The sequence below is a fragment of the Nipponia nippon genome, unplaced genomic scaffold, assembly GCF_047370975.1.
Source record: "Nipponia nippon isolate SJK-2023a ecotype South Korea unplaced genomic scaffold, ASM4737097v1 scaffold_30, whole genome shotgun sequence".
Taxonomy (NCBI): Eukaryota; Metazoa; Chordata; class Aves; order Pelecaniformes; family Threskiornithidae; genus Nipponia; species Nipponia nippon.
The window spans coordinates 2,080,929-2,103,677 of record NW_028262348.1 but is presented as its reverse complement, the minus strand read 5'-3'; the positions used below and the strand labels follow the sequence as shown (position 1 = coordinate 2,103,677).

The 22,749-nt window shown below is 49.8% G+C and overlaps 1 protein-coding gene across 4 annotated transcripts in view; it reads right to left on the bottom strand.

Annotated features, from left to right (window-relative positions):
* Nucleotides 1-371: 371 nt before the first annotated feature.
* The window catches only part of PXN (paxillin), a 47,955-nt gene continuing 25,577 nt past the window's right edge, over nt 372-22,749 (bottom strand). Inside the window, exons 2-15 of one of the 4 annotated variants that reach the window (XM_087768486.1) lie at nt 21,839-22,065; nt 21,223-21,338; nt 19,148-19,287; nt 18,574-18,775; nt 17,941-18,076; nt 12,545-13,594; nt 11,470-11,736; nt 10,536-10,943; nt 9,840-9,920; nt 7,441-7,611; nt 6,922-7,095; nt 6,282-6,363; nt 5,780-5,928; nt 372-3,759 (exon numbers count right to left, since the gene is read on the bottom strand). In XM_087768486.1, the coding sequence (XP_087624612.1) occupies nt 3,493-3,759; nt 5,780-5,928; nt 6,282-6,363; nt 6,922-7,095; nt 7,441-7,611; nt 9,840-9,920; nt 10,536-10,943; nt 11,470-11,736; nt 12,545-13,594; nt 17,941-18,076; nt 18,574-18,775; nt 19,148-19,287; nt 21,223-21,338; nt 21,839-22,065 (3,470 nt within the window). In that variant the 3' untranslated portion in view covers nt 372-3,492. Of the gene's footprint in view, nt 3,760-5,779; nt 5,929-6,281; nt 6,364-6,921; nt 7,096-7,241; nt 7,310-7,440; nt 7,612-9,839; nt 9,921-10,535; nt 10,944-11,469; nt 11,737-12,544; nt 13,595-17,940; nt 18,077-18,573; nt 18,776-19,147; nt 19,288-21,222; nt 21,339-21,838; nt 22,066-22,749 lie in introns of those variants that run through there. The other 3 variants (XM_087768487.1, XM_087768488.1, XM_087768489.1) reach the window with 3 other exon arrangements.

Here is a 22,749-nt window from a genome sequence, read left to right as displayed (position 1 = left end):
CCCCACCGGAGCCGCCGCGCCGCGCACCCACCTCCACGAGGGCTCCGGGAAAGAAAGGCCGCAGGGCGGGCCCACCTCCTTTTATACCGCGGCTAACGCCCAATCACAGCGAGCCGCGGAAGGACCCCGCTTCATCCCATTGGCTGCCCGCCGCGCGTCAATCAGGGCCGGCCGCCGTTCTCATTGAGCGGCGCGCCCGTCGCCGGCGGAAAGGCGGCGCAGGAGGCCGCGCGGCGGGGGAAGGCGCGGCTCGGCGCGCGGCGCCCCCTGGCGGCCGGAGGACCGCGCCGCGGGCAGCCCCCGAGCGGGGACCCGCTTTTGCTGTGGCTTCTCGCGAGCTGAAGGGGCTGGAAACAATCGCGACACAGACGTGAGAATAACGGTAACATTTTTATTAGAGCGTAACTGCAAGAATTTTAAATGCAGGGGAAAAAAAAAGCGGAGTTAGAAGTTTACAAGGGAGAAATATCAAATAACTGTCGACCCAGCGGAGCGCCACGGCTGTCCTACCCCGAAACGGCATCTGAAATCAAGTAACGGGCGTTTTGGACACGGCGTTTTGGACATCCGCAGCGGCAGCAGCCACCGAAAGCCGTGACTTGGCAGAGCAGCGGCCGCGTAGCGTCCCAGCCCATCAGAAACCAGACAAATCCAGGACACGCTCAGCACCTCGCCGGGGAGGCGCGGGTTCAGCCATCTCCATCAGGGCCCCAGGACAGCCGCGCCTCCCCGCCGGCACCGCGCCCCAGCAGCACCCCGCCGCGGCACCCCGCGCCCAGGGTTGCGTCACTTACGCAAGCCTCAACTAGCAGTGAGGTAGGTTAAAGACTCCCCGGACAGGGAAACTGAGGCACACGATTACACAGTTTGCGGGCGTCGCACGACAAGCGGCAGTGCCAGAAACATCTTCTCGCCCCTCTCCGGCACTCCCAACCCAACAGCGTTCCGTCCAAATGAAGCCGACCTTTTCAGCGAGATAAACGCAGGCAGCTTAGAAATGTCCATTTTAAGTCAAATCAGATCTCCAAGATGAGAAGACAAACGCGTAAGGTTTCTGGCCTCGCAAACTCTCTGAGAGCTGCGCCCTGCCCAGCTGACGCAGCTTTAGCTCTAACGCTTCCGCAGCTCCCTTCGGTCTCTCAACCACAAACTGAGGTTCGTTCATACGGGAAACTGGTGGAAAACAGTTTCGGTGACCCAAGCAGGGCAGCGAAGCCCCGCAGCAAGTTTAGGCAGGAGAGCAACCCGCGGATTCCAGCCGAAGGTCCGGCTGGCTTCCGACACGGTTGCCCCCGGACCCCTAACGCACCTGCCAAGCTGAAAAGCACAGCCAGATGGCGACGGCGATGCCGCCGGAGCGCTCTGGAGAAGTAATTCCGAACACCGCTCCCTGGGCTGCTTCGGCTGTTACCACAGAACGCCGTCGGGTATTTCAACATAGTATTTCACCTTCCACAGCACCCCCCAGCCAGAGACCTAAAAGTGCTTTAGCAAACGTGAACTAAGCCTCACGATAACCTCACGAATCCAGGCGAAACTGCCCCCATTTTACAGATGGGGAAACTGAGGCACGGTAAGGTTTAGTGACTGGCCCAAAGTTCCACAGCTAGTCAGGAACAGAGTCTGTCTCTCCCAATTTCTTCTCCTTAGTCACAGGACCTTTCTTCCACAGGAGAAAAGGAACCCCTTCCCCCATTAGCCCTGCTCTGGTTTCAGGTGGGTGAAGAGGAGAAACCGAGGGCGAAGGTCTGAGCTCTTCCCCCCTGCAGCATCATATTAAGACTCACTATAACATCCTGGAAGCTCGGCTTTGGGAGACTGGCAGGTGATACAAATACAGCAGTTTACAGGTTACAATAAAAACCAAAATCACACTTTTAGGTGACCCAGAGGAGGGGGAAAAAAAAGAAAAAAAAAAAAAAAAAAAGCTATTCACAGTTCACCTGCCTGTGCTAAGAAAATAAACAAGTCACATTCCCTTCCCCATAGATTCCAGCCCCTCCCAACCCACAATAAAAAGAAAATATTGAATGTTAGTTAGGCTTAACAAAGCGTTGAGGTTACAGATGCAGTAAACCAGCACAACTGGCATACTGCCTAGAACAGCACAGCTTGATATAAAAGTTGCTTTCTTAAAATCACTTCAAAACCAATTTCTGTATAAGAGGATTAAAAGTAAATTAGATATGAATTCAAAATCAGTGTAGAAATCTACGGTTCTTATCAAAGACAGGATACAGTATTCACTTTGATAGTAAAACTCCAAGTGTGTCACACACACCTGACCCAAGGGACATGTTATACCAGCAACAGTCAATATAAAAGGTTATTGCTCTAGCATCTCTCAGTAGAACATGTTTAACCAGCACAGAAAAGGGAAATACCAAGGGGCTGACAGGTCTCATTAGCAAAGAGAGGAAGGAGAAAGGATATAAAAGTTCGGATCTTTTTTTTTCCTGGCTTCTTAAACCCCTCCACTTCTCCCTGCTCTTGTGACAGTTTCAGGCCCCGATGGATGGGAGAGTTTCAGGCCAGATAAACACACACACGCGTCACACTCGCTCATGATAGGGATGGATGAAAAATGCTGCGCTCTAACCTCTCTGCACCTGCTTTTAAAGAAGGGACGATGCTTCCTCCCCTCTCCCGGGAGCAGCAGATGCCCTGAGCAGGCCCGGGTGCTGACGGAGGTGGCCTGGCATAGGACGTCACCCACAGGAGCGCACATCAGTGCTGAGGGATGGTCGGGGCTTACTCCACCTCCTGCTCCAGTGTGTTGAGAAAAGGCAGGGAATAACAAACTAGGGAAAAAAAAAAAAAAAACCACCCCACACAGTAACATCTTGATTCCTCTTAAAAAAAAAAAAAAGAAAAAAAGTAAGTGGTATCATCTCCTTACAGTGTAATGGAACTGGAGAGACCCTTGCAGGGTCCTGGCTGCCTGCGCTGACGCTCTGATCTCAGCGAGTCGCACACCCCGCGTGGCTCTAGTGAGCAGAGCCAGGGTGGCACTGAGATCACAGGGCGCCCTCGCTGTGCTATTGCTGAGACTGCAGGCGTGCAGACAAAAGCCTGAGAAAGAGGTGTCAGAGCAGAGGGCTGTGCTGTCTGCAAGTGTCAGGATTTGCTCAGGGAGCTGACACAGGCTGAAACCTACTGGCAAAGGCTCCTTCTGCCAGGAGGGGGCTGGGTAAAACCTCCCCGTTGGAGCCCTGGAGCTAAGCTCAGCTGTCAGTCACACACACAGACACGCACACCGTAATGAGGGGACTCGGCCTCTCTCTACTGAGACACAGCAAGGGCATTTCCAGTTTAATGGTCCGTCTCATCTCTGGATCTACTGCCTCTCCGTAGCAGCAGAAAGCACTCCCACCCCACCCCGCCCCACCCTCCTCCCCTGCCTGGTACGTTTTGTAAATCACAGTAATGTTCAGAGAGACAGAACTGCCAAGGGGGTGGCAGAAAGATGCTTAGCGCCCATCTATGATGCCTCTAACAGAAGAGCTTGAGAAAGCAGTTCTGGCAGTAGGGCTTGTCATTCTGTTCTTTGAAGGTTCCTTTGTTGAGCTGCTTGAGGCAGAAGGCACAGACAAAGTGTTCGGGGTGAAATTTCTTGCCCATAGCAGTGATGCAGCGTCCCGTGATAGGCTTCTGGCAACCGGAGCAGAGCGAGCCACGACGCTCGTGGTAATGCACCTCGCAGTAGGGCTGCCCGTCATGCTCAAAGAAGCTGCCATTGATGAACGGTGTGAAACATTCCTGCAGGAGGATAAAGCAGAAGGGGACAGTGTATAACAAGCTGGGGACGCGGGCAGCTCCATGAGCCTCCTCTGCTCTGTGGCACAGCCTAGCTGTACTGCGAGCAGGGTGAACTGCTGCCTCTCAGCACCGTCCTGTTGTCCAAAGAGCCAAACTCTGTCCATCAAGAAGAGCTTCCAAGGATGGGCTGACAGATGGACAGATACAGCCACAAGCAAGGGAATCAACCATGCTCCTTTCCCCAGCTGGTTTCACTGCTACAAAGAAAATACCACAGAAGAGCTACCAGATGTGTCCAGCCAGGAGAAAGGAGAACACTCCTTCCCCTGAGACGGGAAGCACTGCAGCACCTTTCCCCCTTTTTTTTTTTTTTTTTTTAATCTCACAGCTTCCCCACAACGGCAGGCAGAAGCAGGGACCACCACAGACTTTCATGCAACAGAATTTTGATGAACGTGGGACTGCTTCCATCTGAGAAAATAGAGGCACTATCAATCTTTACAAGTCATCTCTCCAGAATGGCTGGCGTTACACAGGGACACTTTGTGGAGGATCGTCCATCCTGAAACATCTCCACCAGGTACACGCGCATCGCTACTGGGAGTAACTGTTCTACAGTGCTAATGATTTTGAATAGATGAGGAGAAGAGGATACACCAGCTACGTGCTTATTAGCGTCCAGAGCTCCTCACCCCCCTCAGTGTCAGGCAGCTGAGGATGCTACACTTCAGAACCTGCAACAGAAGCGCCCACCATTCCCACAAGACTGGGGAGACTCCCCTCCTTGTACGAGTGGGAAACTGAGGCAGCAGGGTGCAGGGGAGAGTTGAGGATACTGCCAGATTTACCAAGCAGATCAGCAGCAAGGCCCAGAGGAAAAGCCAGATTTCCAGAAGCCTGGTTTTGCTCAGCCCCAACACCATCCTCTTCCCCGGGAAGGACACACAGCATCGCTCGCAGCTGGACCCCAACACGTACACAGGAGTTCAGCACCGCATGCAGAGCGATGGATAGCTAAACACTCTCAATACTGGGATGAATGCAGCGTGCCTGCAGCGAGTCCAAGACTTTTCTAATGCTGACAATTAGTTCAATAAACAGCTTCCTCCCTCAGTCAGCGGGACAGCTGAAAAGTCTGCTCTGCTTTAGCAAAAACAGGAAGAGAATCCCACCTCGTGTCCTGGAAGACATCAGTGCTGGCCCCACTAATACAGGCAGTGTGGCAGCAGGGGGGAAAGGCAGGCAGAACTGCTTGCTAGAAGCCTCAGTCTCTGCACAAAAGCACAGCCCTCTCCAGCCCCACACAGCCAGGACTGCCGTCTTCTGCCTCCACTCTCTGCACGCCGCTCTGGGAGCCACAGACAGCTCTAGGCAGGCAGTCCCAACAGCACGGCGACGGTCTGCTCTGAGCATCGCACCAGGCATCGGCAGCTTGTGGTTCTGCTGCTTGTTCTGGTCTCTGCCTTTCGTTCCCATTCTAGGAAACACTGGCTGATTTTGCTTATCTCTTGGGGCCTGTAAGAGTTAATATTTGCAGGGCTCTCTGAAAGAGTGCCAAGCATTTAATCTGCAGTATTCCTGTTTATTATGCCTGTTGTACGGAGCCTGCCACTATTTCACTGACTTGCATGTTTGTCTGAACAAGGTCACTCTCATTAGTTTACATTGTCAGATGGAGCATGGAAGGAAGATCCTCAAAATCTGATTGCTGAGGCAAGTGCTCACAGAGAAGCTTAGCTTATAATTATTTAAAGGTCACAGAAAATGTCTCTGTTTATCTGTGAGCTGCTGCAGAAGCCCATAATTGCAGCTGGGAACAGAAAGAGCAAAGCAGCTAGAAAGTTTAATGTAAACAGGCAGAGGAACAAGAAGGTGTTTGGTTGCTGACATATTTTTATCTTGTGGGGCTGGCTGCCCTTCACTACCCCACAGACGCCTTTTGCTGATAAGGGACCAGATGCCTGCAGGGTGGGAAGGAGAGGGGTCGCACAGCAGCAGCACAGGACCTTGGGTTTCTTACCCGACAGACAAAGCATTCGGGGTGCCACAGGGTATTCAAGGCAGAGATGTAGTTTTCCAGGATAGCCCGGGCACAGCCTCCACACTTGGGAGCAAACATGTCAAAGTAGTCCTTGCGGCAATAGGCTTTGCCATCCTTCTCGTGAAATCCTGCCAAAGGAGAGGAGAGGCAAAGAGCATCAGCTCCTGATCTTTACCTGTGGCCAGCCAAGCTCCGCGGGGTAACCAGCGTGGGCAGGATCATCCTTCCCCCCGCTGACACACCAGCAGGTAGCTGCTCCGTGCTCGGCTGCCCCTCCTGTCCCGTGCGTGCACATGGACATGCATACTCTTCCTCTCCAGGGAGGAAAGAAGATTACTGCTAGCATCCTTCCCCCATAAACAGCTATATTCCTTGCAACTTCCATCTTCAGTACGTCATCTCTCAGGCTGTCCCCTACTAGCAGCTCTGCCTTACACACTTGTCTGCAGTTCAGGGAGGAGACTGCATAAACCAGTCATACCTTCAGGTCCGAAGAAAGCTCCACACTGGGCACAGAAAAAGTGTTCAGGGTGCCATGTCCTGTCCAAAGCCGTCACCACTTTCTGTTCAGAAGAAGACAAAGTGCAAGTCATGTAAATGATGGCTTCAGCTTGGAGGTAAGGGGGAATGGGTGGGGGGAAGAACACATTAACGTTGGTACTGACAAGAGCGTGCATTAAAATAGACTGTCCTTTAGAGAGTGAGTCAACTCTCCCCCGCCTCTGGCTCATTCAGGCTTTCCCCACTGCACACTTTTTTTTACCCTAAAAGGATCTTACGCACTCCTTCCTCCCTTATACAGGGCCCCGTCCGGCTCTCAGGACTAGCGCTGGTGCCTGCTACTACAGGCTACCAATAGACAAATTCTGAGGAATCGTTACCAGAATGATGGAGCGATGTGGGGTTCTGAAGGAACTTCAGCAAAGGTAAGAGGGACTAACTCCTCTCACTAGCGTAAGAATTTGAGCGGGTCAAGTTGTTTCCCTTTCAGAGCCAGGGCAAAGGAAAAATAGAAGTCCCCAAACAAAATCTTCCACCCAGGACACACGGGTGAAGTGGAGTTTTTAACACCCAGCCCTGCAGCACCTTGCCAGCACCCTTAATCCCCCCAGGGAACTCACATCAAGGATCGGTCCGTTGCAGTAGTAGCAGCGAGGGGAGAAGAGGTTGTGATAGTCCTTCTCGCAGTAGGGTTGACCATCCCGCTCAAAGAAGTTACGCGACCCGATCTCCTCCTGGCAGTGGGTGCAGACGAAGTGCTCAGGGTGCCAGGTTTTCCCCATGGCTGTAACTACCTGTTGGGAAGACAAATTATGAAGGACAACTCTTATTTCCCTCTCCCCTAGACCACATGACAAGATACCAGCTGGAGGTCAGCAAGAATGACAAGTTCTACTACTCAAGTGAGCCCTGGACTGGGGTAGCATGAAAACTGAATTACCTATCATCTCAGGAGAGGGCAGTCCCTCAAGGGCAGGGTAGAGGTCACTGGAGGAGCTTACAGCGTACCTAGCCAGTGGATAAATAGAGTACTTCAGTTTCTCCAGCATCTCCAGTCTCTTCAGCCTCACGAAACAGCCCTCCCCATTACTCCCAGCTGCAGCCCAACATCCAGCAATGAGACAGCACCTTCCACTCACCTGCCCAGCAATAGGCTTCTTGCAGGCTCCACAGACACCTTTGGCAACTGTAGCTACACCCAGTTTGTTCAGGTCAGACTGGAGACTTCCCAGCATGGTGTCCAGCTGACTGCCAGGCTTGGAGGCTGTGGATGGAGGGGAGCTGCTCCCGGCTTTCCCCTGCGCCATGAACTGTCGGGAAGGGAAAACAAAGACTGTAAGGCGAGTGCTGCTCCACTTAAAAGAGAAATGCCTGCCGTTGCTGCCAGTGGCTCCTCCGCAGAGACGGACAGGAGATTGCCAGGAGATAGCTACACTCTCCGCAGAAGCCAGTGACAGCCAGGATCAAGGACACACATGTATTCTGCCCATGCAGGGACATGCAGAGCCCCTGGGATATGTAACAGCAGAGCTGTGAACTGAGGATTTTATTTCCCTTCACTGCGCACACGGCAGAATTCCCAAGCAGTCAGTACAGTGCTCTCTAAGCCTCTGCCAAAAATCTCCCTTTACCTCATCAGTTCCTGGCCAGCTGACAAAGCAGAGACGCCATGCAGAGGGCCCCTTCCCCTTGACCTCTCTCTGTTCCTGTGCTGTGGGGCTCTCTCAGTTGTCACTCTCTCCTCCCTAACAGAGATCTCTCTCCTCTTCCTCACCTCACCTGCCTTTCAGCTAGAATATCTTCTCCCTTCCCCTCCCCTCTCTTTGCACCACCTTCTGCCAAGTCTCCTTTGCCCCCATCAGGTGGCTCTCATCCCACGCCCCAGCTAAGCAAGTGGAAGCAGAGAGGAAATAACTCCCTTCAAGTTGCCTGCTGTTTACCTACAGAGAGGGCAGTGCATCCCCAGCAGAGCCCTAGCAGCCAGGACTGCAATGGAGAGACTGCCACGTCTATTGTCAGACCGCTGGAACCGCAGGGGGGTGCGGGGAAAGGGATTAAGATACTTGTCTCAGTGGCCGTTTCTGAAACTCACACCACCACAGTACACACGGCTTGGAAAGGCTGCCCAGAGGAAGGGAAGAAATGTTTTACTTCGGTTCATAACTTATAAACAAAGTGTATGTTCTCTTTGGCCACCAAAGCTGCCTCTGCAGGCAAACTGCAATAATGAAATACAGATTATTTTCGTTGACTTTACACTGCAATAGGTACTTTCAGGTTCAGAGAGACCCAAAGAAGTCTCTCCCTGAGATGTCGGTCTGGAGCACGTTTTCTCTCACTAAGAGGACAGATTAAAACAGATATAAAATCTACACTTGTCAACAACCCACCAGCCTGCTGCCAGCACAGCCAGGGGAGCAGGGACGCACCAAAGTGCTTCACAGCCTTGGCAGAACCCTTCCAGCCACAGGACGAGCTCCATTCCCTCTCCTGCAGCTGGTCGTACTTGTAGTCGACTAGTTTACTCAATGACAAACCCTGGTTTCTACTCGTTTGTATAGAAATTCTCATGACATACATAATTTTAGCTTTTTTTACCCACACATATACACACGCTCCTCGTCAGCCTGGCCTTGCATGCAGCACGACTCCCACCGGAGCCTAACGCACAGCTTTTCCCCTCCTCTCTCCTCCCAGCCATCCCCTAACTTGCAGCCTCTCCCAGTCCAGCAGCACAGAGCAGCCCCATCACACCCCAGCGTCCTGAGCCTAAAACAAACCCTCCGCCACGCAGCAGTTACTTGCTACCAAACAGTTACAGTGACCGTCTCCGCAGCACACCATGGCAAGGAGCCTTCTCACAGGAGGGAGACGACAGGCCTTTGTAAACAAAGCCAGGCCAGAGTCCCGGGACAAGGCCAGGGCTTCCTGCATGGCACAGCAGGAAGAAGAGGGCTGGACCATGTTGAGAGATCGTGTCCTCTCTCACTCCAACCAGGGGCTCGTGGCCACCAGGCAGGGCAGGCACAAATGCCACACACAACTGATAATTACCATCTGGAGAGAAAGGTGAGATGAATTCAACAGCTAGCAACAGAGCGCTTCACCCTTGCCTGTAGGGACCACGCACTCCTGCAAGCCACAGCTGACCCCGGTGCAGGCACAACCACCCGTGCACGCTGCAGTTTCTGCCTGGCCTGGTGATCCAGCCTTCCCGACAGCCCACAGACGAGTCCCCACCTGAGAGCGGCTTTTATTCCACCTCCTGCGCGCAATGCCAGCTGTTCACGGGGGACACTCAGCACAGCATCCACATAAATTCATCATGCAAAGGCCCTTCAAATTCCCGCCCTTCACCCATGAGATCTGCCACCACTCAAGTTCAGTTAGGGGCTCTGTGAGCAGCAAACCATGCACTGCAGGATATCATCTACATTAATGGCACGGGGAGCTCTCGGAGCAGATCCTAGCAGCATCTGCAGCACACTCATCGACCAGAAGTGCACACCATGCTGAGGAAACAGAAAGGAGGTCCTGCCTTCTCGGGGGCGGGGGGGCCCAGGGGCGCATGAGCAGCCAGCAGATTGGCACTGCGGACGAGGGGAGGAGCAGAGGTCACCTGAAAAGTACAACAGTTCAAGATGCAGAGGTGTTTCCTTGCTCACTGCTTGAGAGCTGCCTCTACACATTACATTGCACACCACCGCACTGCTCATAGACATGAAGACTTCCCACCCTCCTGGAGCTGCAGCCCTTCCCTGACGGAAGATGCAGAACACAGCTCTTACCATACCATCTCCCCAAAATCCATTCGCGCTGTGGACACCTGTCAAACACAGGGGCAAACACAGGACAGACTGCTGATTTGCTCCTTCCAGTATCAAGATTTTGCCATCTTTTACTCCCCCCACTCCAGGAGAGATTGTGGCAGGGAGAGTTGCAGCCTGTGTTTCAAGGCTACTTTCTTCACCTCAGAGGGAAAGCTGCACAAAGTGATCATCGGGACAGATGGGAACCACGCACGCACCAGCAGGCTATCGCACAGACAAGCACTTTGCAGTGCCGGACAGGCGCAGCTGCGATTAGATATTGCCAATGAGTCCTCTCTCCTATCTAGCAGTTCAGTACCAGCCTTTACCTGAACGTTACATCTACTGAGCTACCAAGCTGGGAGCAGTAATTAGACTGGAAAACACTGCTAAAAAAAAACAAACCAGAAGAGAGAGAAGCCTGCCTGCATCTGTGGGAAGAAAGCATCATCTTCAGTCTGACAGCCAACAGAAACAACTGTCTTGGTGCTAGGGGTCCAGGTCTGGGGAGAACAGGAATGCCTAGGGTCTTCAGAGGGAGGGGTGCCCACAACAGAAAGCTCATGATAATCATCATCAGAAGTTTCCCACTGGAAGAGAGGCTGGGGAGCCAATCTGAAGGAAGAGGAGGAGACTGGACTAGGAGCTGGGGCAGACGGCACATGGGAAGGTTGAGGTGGGAGCGGGAGGAGAGGTGTGGGGCCAGAGACGTGAGAGGGAGCAGTGTTAGCAGGGACTGTCTTTGCGGCTTCTTTGGAAGGCTGGAGTGGGGGAGAGGCTGGAGCAGAGACCGTCCTCCTTGGGGGGAGCGGGGATTCTGGAGGAAAAACCACCTAGAAAGACACGGAGGAAGAAGAAAGGTGAATAAATCCCAAGAGGAACCAACAAGCACTTCCTGCAACAGGAAGGCTGGTGGTTGTTACCACTATGCTTATCTAAGGGGAAAAAGCAGCAAGAAAGAGAAGGGAACTAGAAAACGCGCTTCCCTGGGTAGCTCAAGGAAAGGCACCCTCTTACACCCAGAACTTCCTGCACAGGTACGGTACTGGGAAAAACAAAGCATGCCTCTATGACAGGCGTGGTTTTAAAAATAATCCCCACATGGACATTTGATATGTGATAGCAGCAGGCTGCCCAAACAGATACCAGCACCCGCAGATCCCACTCCAATTCCTAAACACCAAGAACTAGGACCTGAGTGCCGGTTCCATTTTCAGGCCAGACAAGGGTGACAAGAACGAGTTAGTTCTTCATTTCATGTTGCTTAGGACGCTCAGAAACTTAATCTGCACCTCCACACAATGCCATCTGGTCAGAGGGACATGCTGAAACTTCCCAGCACATGTCCCTGCTTTCTACCTTCTCTACTTGCTGTCCAGCATTCTGCTCTTCCCCCTGGGGCCTGGCAGTGATAACGACCCCCTCTGTCAGCCAGTCATCCTGGCTCTTCCACTCTTCCCGTTCCTGTTTAGCGATGCCCAGTCTGTCCTGCAGCTCTTCAATCAAGCGATCTTGGGACTCGGTCTTGTGAAATATGGCAGGACCTAGTTTACGCCTCGGAGAGAGGTCACGATACATTGGATGCACATTCGCAGTCTCTTTTGTCCTCTTGATTAAAGATTTAATCTAAATGACAAAGGTAATAGTATCAGCAGAGAAGAGCCGTGTCAGAGCAAGCCCCAAGATGCAACAGCACAAACTCAAGCCATTAGTGACAACTGTGAGCAGGAAGAGTGATGACATTTATTCCACAATGCCAAAATTCCTCTTGGCACAGCCCAGAACAGTGACTCAGTGCAAGGAAAAACCCCGTAAGGATAATCACAGCAGCCAAAAATAACTATCTAGAAAAGGAAGGGAAAGATTAACCAGCAGGAAGCCAAGATAGGAGGTGCAGCATGACCACTCCGCTGAGCATTAAAGAAACCTCAGCATCACAAGGACACAGAGCAGCCTCTCTGCGTTTGCCCTTTACAGGCATAAGACGCTTGGTCAGAGATGGCTGGTGCACAAAGCGTACTTCCAGCGCTGGAAGGAACACTAACAGCCCCAGCAACGAGACCTAAAAAGGGCAGCAGAGCAGAGTAGCTGCCATCCCAAGTCAGGAACATCCTCCAGTGGCATGAAACAGCCCTTTAACTTTTCAGAGGCCTCTGTGGACTGAGTCTTACCCCAGTTCGGGAACCAAAGTCCATTTCACAGGGAAGTCCCTACAAACTGCCATGTTCTGTGCTGCTGACCAACATGCAGAAGAAACCACAAGATAAAGCAGAGGACTTCAAACCTGCACGACATGCAGCTGTCAGTACCATCGCTCAGAGCTGCATGCTGTTAGCGTGGGTGAGCACACTCACACCACACACAACACGTTAGTGCGTTGTCAGAACAGTCCTAGCTAGGACTTGTCCTACTCCTGCATCCATTCAGTGCCTGCCTGGCCTGATGCAGAAATCCTCTCAATGGGTGGTTTGGAGACGCGTGGCAGATCCCATTCAGCTTTCCAAACGTTTTCAGGAGATTCTGGAGTGACGGCAGAGCTTCTGAACTGCTCATTTTCCTCGTCTCCTCCGGCTTTGTTCATGTTAGCAGTACCTGCCTTCCTAGTTCTCTCTCTGCCCTGCCTTTTCTTGACCAGGTCAGGACCGCCATCTACCTTGGTTTCATGTGGTACTTCAGCTTTTAACTCCTGTCCTTGCTCCACTACAAAGCCCAACTGGTTTTCAGTGTCTGGGAAGACATCCCACCGATCCAGGGCCACAACAGAAGGTTCATACGCAGGATTCAAGACACTGTCATTCTTTGCATGTACCTCTGGCACATGTGCAGCCAGCTCCAGGGCCCACAGCTCATCTAAAGCTGTTTCCACACTTCTGCCCTGGGAAGGAAGGGCTGAATTGTCCCTGAACGCTCCCTGCTGATCCAGCTCTTTAGGTACCTGCCCCTTCCCTTGACCATTTAAAGCGTTTGAAATTGGTACACTTGAGGTTTTGGGATCAGTTCTCTGCTCCTTCTTCTCAGTCTCTTTTGCCAAATCATACTCTAGGCCTTGTGCCTCCACATTAGCAGATCTACACAGAAGCTCTCCGCTGGAAGCCGCCGCACCCTGGGAAGCGTTTCTAGAAGAGCCAGGCTTTCTGCTCAGCCGACCCAAGCTTGCAGAGGTCATCTGCTGCCCACGAGCAGCGTAACCAGAAGAGACCCGTGGTGGGGGCACAGGGACCGTTTGTGGCAAACAGGGCATGCGTGGAGGAGTGGCAGAATGCCCTGAAGTAGGCAGAACTACAGTGTTACTGCCTTCCTCAACGCAGAGGACTGCTGAGGGGGCAGATGCTGGCACTGTCGAGTCCCCACTGTGACTTGCGGAAGGGTGTTTGGAATGGGATAGCACCATTAAACTGTGAGGAGCGTTGCTGGAGTCTGCATTTGCTGAACTGGGAACCGGTTCTAGGGAGGGTTCAGAAATCAAAGACATAGTGGAACTAGTCTGCAAAAAGGAGACAGAAGGAATAAGGAGAGAAAAAGATAAAGACAGAGGTAAGGAGAAGGAAAAAAGCAAAGAATTAAGCATTACAGCAATCATGACCTCCAAATCAGAGAGCCGTGTTGATCCAAAGCCTTACTTCCAAGAGTACGGAAGGAAAACGGGATATCAAAGAGCAGAACCAGTATGACATTGTGCTGATCTTCACATGAGGTTATGGGGGATGAAGTTCTACTGCCATTGAGATCCTCTTCCTATGCCCTCTAAGTGATAGCTCATGTGTTCACCTGCAGCTGCGACGGGGGCACGCAGCGGCCACTGGGAAGTCAGCTACAAACCCAGGAATGTCTAGACTGTGAGTAAAGATCACGTTAACAACTTACTCGTAGTCAGACGTGTAAATTTTACACTTCAAAGCTGAAAAAAAGCAATCAATGAGCAGAACAAAGCATGACATTTTCTTCTTGATACACTAATAAAATGCTCCTGTTGGCTGAGTTCATGGCAATGAAAACAAAGCTTCAGGGCATTCACAGCAAGAACAGATGACAGGGGCTTTGTTCTGTTCACATCACTAATCTCACCTTGGACGTGACACATACTGACTCTGTACCAGTCTGTCAGTCACGCCATGCCCTTGTAAGCATTGCTTAGGTGGCTAATTAGCCTCTTCCCCTTAGGCCAAAGGCTCCACATTGTAATAAAATCAGTATTAATTTTGATCCAAAATACACTGTAACAAGAGCAACTGATACAGAGTTTTTGGTTCTCCTTGACTGACAGGGTCTTTTGAAAACAAAAGATCATGGGTCCTCCTTTCTCCATTTTCAGTGGTTCCCGGCTAAACTCTAGGAGACAAACGCATTACTCCCTTTTCTAAAAAGCGAAAATCAGAACAGTGGCTTGGACAAGTTCACACAGCAGGTCAACCTAAGACCAAAGCTGAGCCCTCTCTGTTTTAAAAACATATCCACAAAGGATTTCCAAATCCAAGAGCTGTCAAGACCTGCTCTGGTTCTTAGTCACATTTTCCAAAGAAACCTCAAGAAGTTAAATGCTTATGCTCTAAGGTAGCGGGGCACATAACTTCCCAAGCCCATGTATGGTAGGTATCTCAGTGTCTACTTACCTTTCTGAGATACTTATCATGAATAAAAGGATAAAATTAAACAGAACACGCACAAAATCTGCCAGTAGATGGAAGAAATTTATACCTTCAGCTGACCTAAGCTGCTACCATCCCGAGGGGTCAGGAGCTGGCGTGCACACACACGTTTGTGAAGGCACAACAGCAGCGCTACAGGGAGACCGTGCTCGGAAAGAGCAACAGGGCACCACAAGTCATTACAGACTGCTCCTCCCCTCGAGCAGCACAGCAAGACCCACAGTCACAGCAGAGACAAAAAGGACTAATAAGTATGTTCAGCAGTTAAAATGTATTTTGCCTAAGCTGGCGAGCGACCTAACCACTCATCCGCGACAATGCACCTGTAAAAGTAACCTGGCTTTATACCGTGGTTCACAGTTTCCAGACTTCCTAAAATGAAGTCAGTCATTTTCAAGGCAAGACTAACATTTCACTCAAAAGCAAGTATTTCCAGAATATTAAAAACACACCTGCTCCAAAACAAGAGCATGGTTAAACACTCAACAGTAATAGAACAGTTAAATACAAGCAGCTAGCTATGCAGTAAGCAGGCATCATATTACACAGAAATGGCAGAGATCGAAAGAACAAGTGCATTAAGTAATCTCAGGGCCCGCTAACTGATGAGCTAGATAACCAAAATCAAATGGATTCTGTAAGCAAAAAGAACGAGCAACTCATTAAAGCGAGCAAAAGATGATAAAAGAGTAATGTATCGGTCTGTAAGAACACCTTTTACTCTGGGGTACGAAGGAAATTAAACATCAGTGCCTCCACTCCTCCCATCCCCATCTACTGCAACTTCTAGCTGTACCAACTACCAACTCCAACTAATTACACATCGCACTTAGCTTTTCTGTCCTATTTTTTGCAGCCACACGCAGGTCTGGTATTCGAACGGTAGCTTTTAGTCTTTCACCTCTGCAAAGACTCCACTCCTCTCCCTTACATCCTGCCACTGGGACAGACTAGAAATACATTTTTACAGACAAGCTAACACCAGTAGTTGGCACCAATAGAGGAGGTAAAAGCAAACAAAAAGGACTGAAGGGAAAACGAAGCAACCTGGAGGACAGGAAAAAGGAAAGTAACCATTAAAAACAGTCAGGAAAGCGATCGCAGAAACCATGGTCTTCGTGCTTCAGGGAGAACATTCAGACACAGATGAGCTCGATGCCTCGCAAAAATACTAATGCTGTGTTTATAAAGCCCAAATCTTAAAATCTTGCTACATTTCAGTTTGCTCTCAGAGCTCAACCAGAAACTAAGCCAGGAAGGCAGGTAGTATTCCAGAGAGCAGCTAGTCTCTGTCATGCAGGTTTTATTGGAGCTGCACAAAGATTCTAAGGCCTTTCCTCAAGACTGCAAAGCATTTGAGCACCCACACTTAAAAACGTCCCCTCCTTGTATCTTGCAAGGAAAACCTGTGCTGGGCGAGGGCATTCTCAGTTGCCAAGAGCTCACCTAGGAGCAAAGGCTGGTGGCAGCAACCACACCCCGGGCTTGTTTTCTGAGCCCTGATAACAGCAGCAAGGGCAGGAGGCCGTAGCGCTCAAGCTCCCCCAGCACACGGAAGGAGCGAGGCAGGGTATGCCAGCAGCGCAGGGGGGAGCTCTCTCCAGCTTCACAACGGTGCCGTTTTTCAACTAGACTGAACAGACACCTGTGGGTATCCTGCACTCTACCCTAGGACCTAATATGGAGAAAAAAGGCAACACTAAGGTGTCAATATTTGCCATTGACTAAATACACACTACAGTAAGTCTAGAGAAAACAGTGAGTAACTCCTAGATTCTCACAAAATGAAGTACCTGTGCCAGGAATGGCAGACTGAATTCAATTCCAGCAAGTGCCAGGCAAGCGAAGTCCCGCAGAGCATGCATGCTCACTGCTGGGTTCTGCGCTTGGTCCAAACTCCGGGTGTTGTAACGACCTCCATGAAACCCGCAACAGACATCAAAAGCACTCACGTGAATGGTGGCACAGAGAGAACAGCAGCAAAGCCCTCACTGAACGCCCTGTCTACCTCTCCTCACAAAACGTTCATCAGCTCTGCCTGCCCCACCTGAAGTCATGGGAGGAGGAGATGGAGTTCAGCACAGACAAGGAACACCAAGCATCAGCAGAATCTTCCGTATGAGGAAAAACCAGAGAGTTAGGGACTTCCTTAGGATTAGAAAGCAGGCTTGCATGTGTATGTAAGAAAGGCAAACTCAACAATGACCACAAAGAGAATATGTTAGATATTTGCTTTCTCCACCTCTCTCAGAACAAATTCAAGTGAGTAATTCAGAAAGCCTATAAGCAAACCAGCTGAAAGTAGAAAGCAAGAAGTGAAAATATTTTTCATTTTGCTATGATTATGGGTAAATGAAAGTCTCATGAAAATAAGCTCCAAAGTTATTCATCTAGCGCAAGAATGGTAACATACCTATATGAATAAAGAGCAAGTTATCCAAGTACATATGCCAAGTGCTTCACGTATCAAGACGACCGTGGGCAAGTTACTCCTGAGCTTATCCTATTATGGGATTTTTATGTGTTACTTATGACTGAAGTAGCAGGTTCTTTTCCGATACAGTAGTTTGATTTCCAAACAAGATTCTGAACAGTATTTTCCATCCTCTGCCCCCACAAGAAGCTCAGACTTTAATCCCATTTTGAGGTGAATAAGAGAGATTGTTTTAAGATGGAAACCCTTGAAGTCTCCAGCTGTCTGATGTGAAGGCTTCGGTTCTCATACCGCATGCCTGGAAGAACCTCCACAGGGAAAGCACATCAGGGTAAAAATACACTCCAAGGAGGAGGGTCATCCCACAGAACAGAAGAGCCTGGTCTCTGTCAGAAGGCAGACTGGAGTCCCATGCTCCCCTACTTCTTGTTAAGTTGCAAATAATTCACCCTGTACTGAGGAGTAACTAAGCTCATTATCTTTGGCATACAGACAAACTGCAGAACCAAAGGAAAAACAGACCCCAGAACTGCCTTACCCTGCCAGTGACGAGCATTTACAGCAGTCGAGAACACCTACAGTAGCGCTCAGAAAGCGCAAATACCACCACAGGAAGTTTTTCAGAGCAAGTTTGAGAGGTAAAGAGGGCATTCTGGAGATCAATCAAGGTCAGCAGATGTGACTAACAGGCAAGAGAGTCTAGGAGTGGGGAGGGACAAGATGAAGTATTAAGTTGTGATGATAGGGCACCTTAAAGTCGGAGAGAGACGCCATCAGCTCATCCAGTTCTCGTGTAGCTGAAGAAGCAGATATACGGGTCTGCTGCTGACTGGCGGTGACCCGCTGGGGGCTGCTCACCTCACCTTGGCTCACAGTGATTGCAGGCCTGACAAGAAAAAGAAAAAAGGAAAAATAAAAGCGCGTTTAAGCCTGGGAGAGCACTCCTAGGCTGAAAGTCCCACTGCCCCTCTGAACAAGCACAGCACAGCAAGTTTCACCAGCCCTCCCCCAGACCCAGCTTCCACAACACGCGCAGACCCTGTCTTTCTGCCAAGTCTAACGCGAGTGTACACACACACGTGCCATCCATTAAGGAACGGATGATGACCAAACATTCATTTTGTCAGGCAGCGGGTATTTGCGATCAGCTTTACATCTGAGTTTGAACAATCCACCTCTTGTAACGTGACTTATGTATTTTTCATCCAGGAGTAGATAAAAGCACCAGCATCTTCATGCGCCTGCTTGATTTCTGACCCTTCAGAGAAATCCCATCTTCTGCCTGTCACTCTCCTGCAGCATCTGCCCCTACACCACAGTCACTATTCCCACAAGAGCCTGTCACACCCCACAAGAGCCAGCAACCACCAAAACACTACTCACACTGGACTTGGCACAGAACTCTCCAGCTCATCCAGCAGGCTCTCCACACTGGGACGCACATCTTCGATCCCACGTGCACCATTTCGCTTTGGCTTTTCTTTTGTAGGGGGTGCAGCCTTCCCTCCCACGGAGCTGCTGCTCTCTGGGATGACATAGTGAGGTCCAGTCACACTGGGCAGTGATGGGCTTCTGCCGGCTTCATCTTAAGAAAGGGAAGCAGAAGAGAGTCATTCAGACCCCTAGGTCCATACATACGTGCTAATCACAGGCAAGAGCAACAAATTGCCCAGAAATCTTGTGGAACATCCATCTTTGAGGATATTCAGAACTTAAAGTGCAAGGGCCTGAGCAACCTAATCTAACTTTGAAACTCCAGTTAGAGCCAATTTTGAAGTTGGCCCTGCTTTGAGCAGGGCGCTGCACCACAGACCTCAAGAGATCCCATCCATACTAAACGGATCTTTGATCAGGAGCTGGAGGGCTCTCCCTCAATAAGGATGTTGGAAGGAACAAGTAGGCTACTGTTTTGAGAATCAAACTATCCACTCATGCCAAATGTCGTGCTATTCCTTACCTCCTGGGAAGCCACTGGCGGGATTATGTTGAACAGCATTCAGTTCCAGAAGAAGTCTGTCCAGTTCTGAGAGGTTGCTGCCCAGAGAGGAGCTGGTCATTGTGGGAGATGGTTCTGCAGACTTCTGCTTGTTCGGGAAACTAAAGATAAAAGGGAAGTGTGAAACTTCTGCATCAAGATACAGCAGAAGGAGGGAGGGAAACGTATGTTAGTACACATGTACCGTATTCTTTTCAAGCCGACGCTTTTAGCTCTGGGGGAAAGAAGATGTGTGCTTTGTGAAATGACTACAACGCAGGCGCTGCTTAGCCACATCTTCACTTGTCACTTACAAAGAAATGGCATTGACGGACAGGGCCTCAGGTTTTAGGACTGTGTGCTGTACAGCCCTGTAGCAAAAAGAGTTAACCGTCTGCAGATCCAAGACGCACAGAACAGCAGCAGAACCATTAGCTGGCATACAGGAAAATTACTTGTTTCTGCTGACATCACCCCAGGCAGCAAAAACCTCCCCCCTGACGCAAGGGAATGCAGGGCCAGCACAGGCTGGAGAAAGAGACAAAGTACAAACCTCAAGCTATTGACAAAAAGTCAAAAGCAGCAGGTTATGTGGTAGCCTCTTGCAGCACTCAAGGTCTCTTCTCAAGTCCTCAAACTTTTAATTTGGGAACTCTAACTAGTTTATAAGACATTTGAAACTATTTTCTATTGTGTTAAATACACAAGCCTTGAAAGAAGTTTACCTGTGCACAAGCGTGTATAAAACACGGGCTATAATTATTCCTTATCCATACAGATGATCCCATTTACCACACACAGCTGCAAACTGTTTCAAAGCAAAACGTAGCACCAATGCAGTGATTTTTACAGTAATTACACTGTAGTAACAGTCTTCCCATCATCAATGGCAGGGAAATTATTTTCTCCTAGTTTTACAAATGGAGAAATAACTTCTAATGCTCTAGAGGGTCTTATTTTATCAAAAAGATACTTTCCAAATCCAAAATGGGAGCTTCTGCCTTGTGCACACTACCATATTATGCTCAGAAAGTTAATATGTAACAGGCTTTAGGACTCTGACACCTATAACACCAGCAACAATTATGAAATTCCATAAGGGCAGTTATTATCTTTCTCTTCAGACTGGGGAAAAAAAAAAAAATCCACATATGCAATCTGAGGAGGGCATACTTCTTCCCGACCCAAGCACACAAGCCACAATTCACACCAGAACCAAGCCATGCCAGACCCTTGTACAGGAGGACTTATGGCTGTAATTATCTCCATTTTGTACTAATTGCATGCAGCCATCTGAAAAAATTGCAATTACTGCCTCCATTGGACCATTTCTGGATATGTCTGCCTCTACCCAGAATTAGTTCTGGTTGAAAGCGACTTCCTGCTCAGCAGAAAGAGCTTGGCACGGTTAGACCACGACACCAGAGAAACACCAGTCTCCACACTGTAAGGCGGCACCAGGACAGAATGCACTGTGCAGGGCCATCAGAGATGAAGTTCTGACAGCCTCTTCCTCACTCATCCCCCTGTCAGCAGAACGGTCTATCCTACCGTGCAGGCTACTCCTCCAGCCTCTCCGTGTATGAGCAGCTGCCTTTGCGAGTACAAACTAGTTATCTATCTACCATCTACTGAGATGAAAGTTTTAAGTTCTAATTTACTTGAAAATTCAAGTCAATGCACACCCTGCTAGGCCACAGGTTCCCTGGGATAACTGACCCAAAGGCCACCCACCTCGTAAAGAACTTCTGGGCTGCTTAACAGAGGGACGGATTTGCCACTTGTCTCTGGATCGTATCCTTCATAACACAACCCAGATCCTGTTCTATCTGATGGATCCTTAACCTCTTCTGCAGCTGAGCAAACCAAAGGGCCAGGTCAACGTTTGAAGCGAGTATGAAAGTTTCAGTGGCCTCTTACAAAAGAAGTAATCGAAACCAACACAAGGCAACATAACATACACAGGGGCAGTGTTTGTTCCCACTTAGAGAAGGCAGCTTGAGCCACAGCAGGCTCAAGTTGTGAGTCAGGCTTCTCTCTTAACAGAGGCAAGATACCTGTAGACGTGTTCCTCTTCGCTGGCACGAGGAGAAGGAGAGCTGAGCCCGTCTCTAGGAACAGAGGCACTGGAGCTTTTGGCACTAGAGCTGTATATAGGAGACTGGGACTGAGGCTGTGGAAATGAGATTTGCATTGGAAACATGCAATACAAAACGAGTATGTACACTACTGCATTGCAACCCCACACACGTATAGGACAGAACAAAGCCCAGCAGAAGGATAAAAAAAATCTGCTATATAGCCAGCCAGCCTCTATCAGATGAGCTACACCAGGAACAACTGTCCTCCACTTGCTTCAGATTTGCCTATGAGTCGCAGATCTGTGCTGGAAACCCAGCCTGCTTTCCACAGGCTACAAGACAGATGACTAACACTAATCTCATCACACTACCATTTTGTCGGAACAATGACGATGGGTTTCAAATTCTTTTCAGCCATTTGTTCCAACCGTTTAGTTCTATTAAAAGCCCACACCTCCCCCCATTTCCCCACTCTGTTCATAGCCAAACTCATCCTCGCTTCTTGCTGTTCCATCCCCTCAGCTACTTCCTTGAGAGATGCTGCGCCAACAAAACAAGCACGTACCCTCCCCATCCACACACACTCACTTACTTGCTGGTGGACGTATCTGGATACGTTGGGTTGCCACTGATCTAAGGGGTCAATCACAGTGCCATTCAGGGCCTCGTTGGAGGGTGGCGGGGGCACTGGCGGCGGCACGCCAATCTCTTGGTACGTGTGGTTTCCAGTTGGATAGGAGTAAGGTGTTTCCTCTGTTAGAAACACTGGTCGTTTGGAGATATGCGAGGTGGTGGATTCCAGGTCTGCCAATAAGGCGTCTGCAGGAAAAAAAAGAGGGGGGAAAAAAAAAAAAAAGGTGAAATCCTGGACTACAGCTTTTTCTCTTTCATCTCATTCAGGATATCCGTATCAGAAGGTCTTTGGGAAGACTTTTCATCTAAGCTGATCTACTAAATACCCTGAAAAACATTACTGCAGCCCAGGACTGAATGGGTTAATCAAACTTGTAGTACAAAGAAAATGCCAAGAGGTAACAAAGCAGCCAGAAAAACTGTGTCAGTCTCAGATTTTTTTTGTCTTAAGTGGAAAACCACCCAACAACAGGGACCCGTAGTCTCACTGCAGCCTGCAGAAGAACAACCTAGGAGGAACCTGCCCAGAGATCGACTCGCAACAGGATACTGACACAGACTAATTACAGGCCCCACATCATCACGCAGTCATTTACTGTGGCCGCAGGCACTGCTTTCTGCAGGAAACGATCTCGGGAGGGGTTTTCTCCAGAGTCTAAGGTAGTGGAAGAAGCATGAAACTTTCAAATTAGTCCATCGGTGCAGCAGGAGTACGCGTTTCAGTTTCCCTAACAAAAATCCCTCTCAGTACATCACAGAAACAGTTAACTAGTTTCCAGAGGCTGCCAGGTAAACGCCATTTCTTCTCCTGGAAACAATTCTCAACTTGCTGGGTGGAGACTGCTCACAAATTCCTGAAGAGAAGAAAAA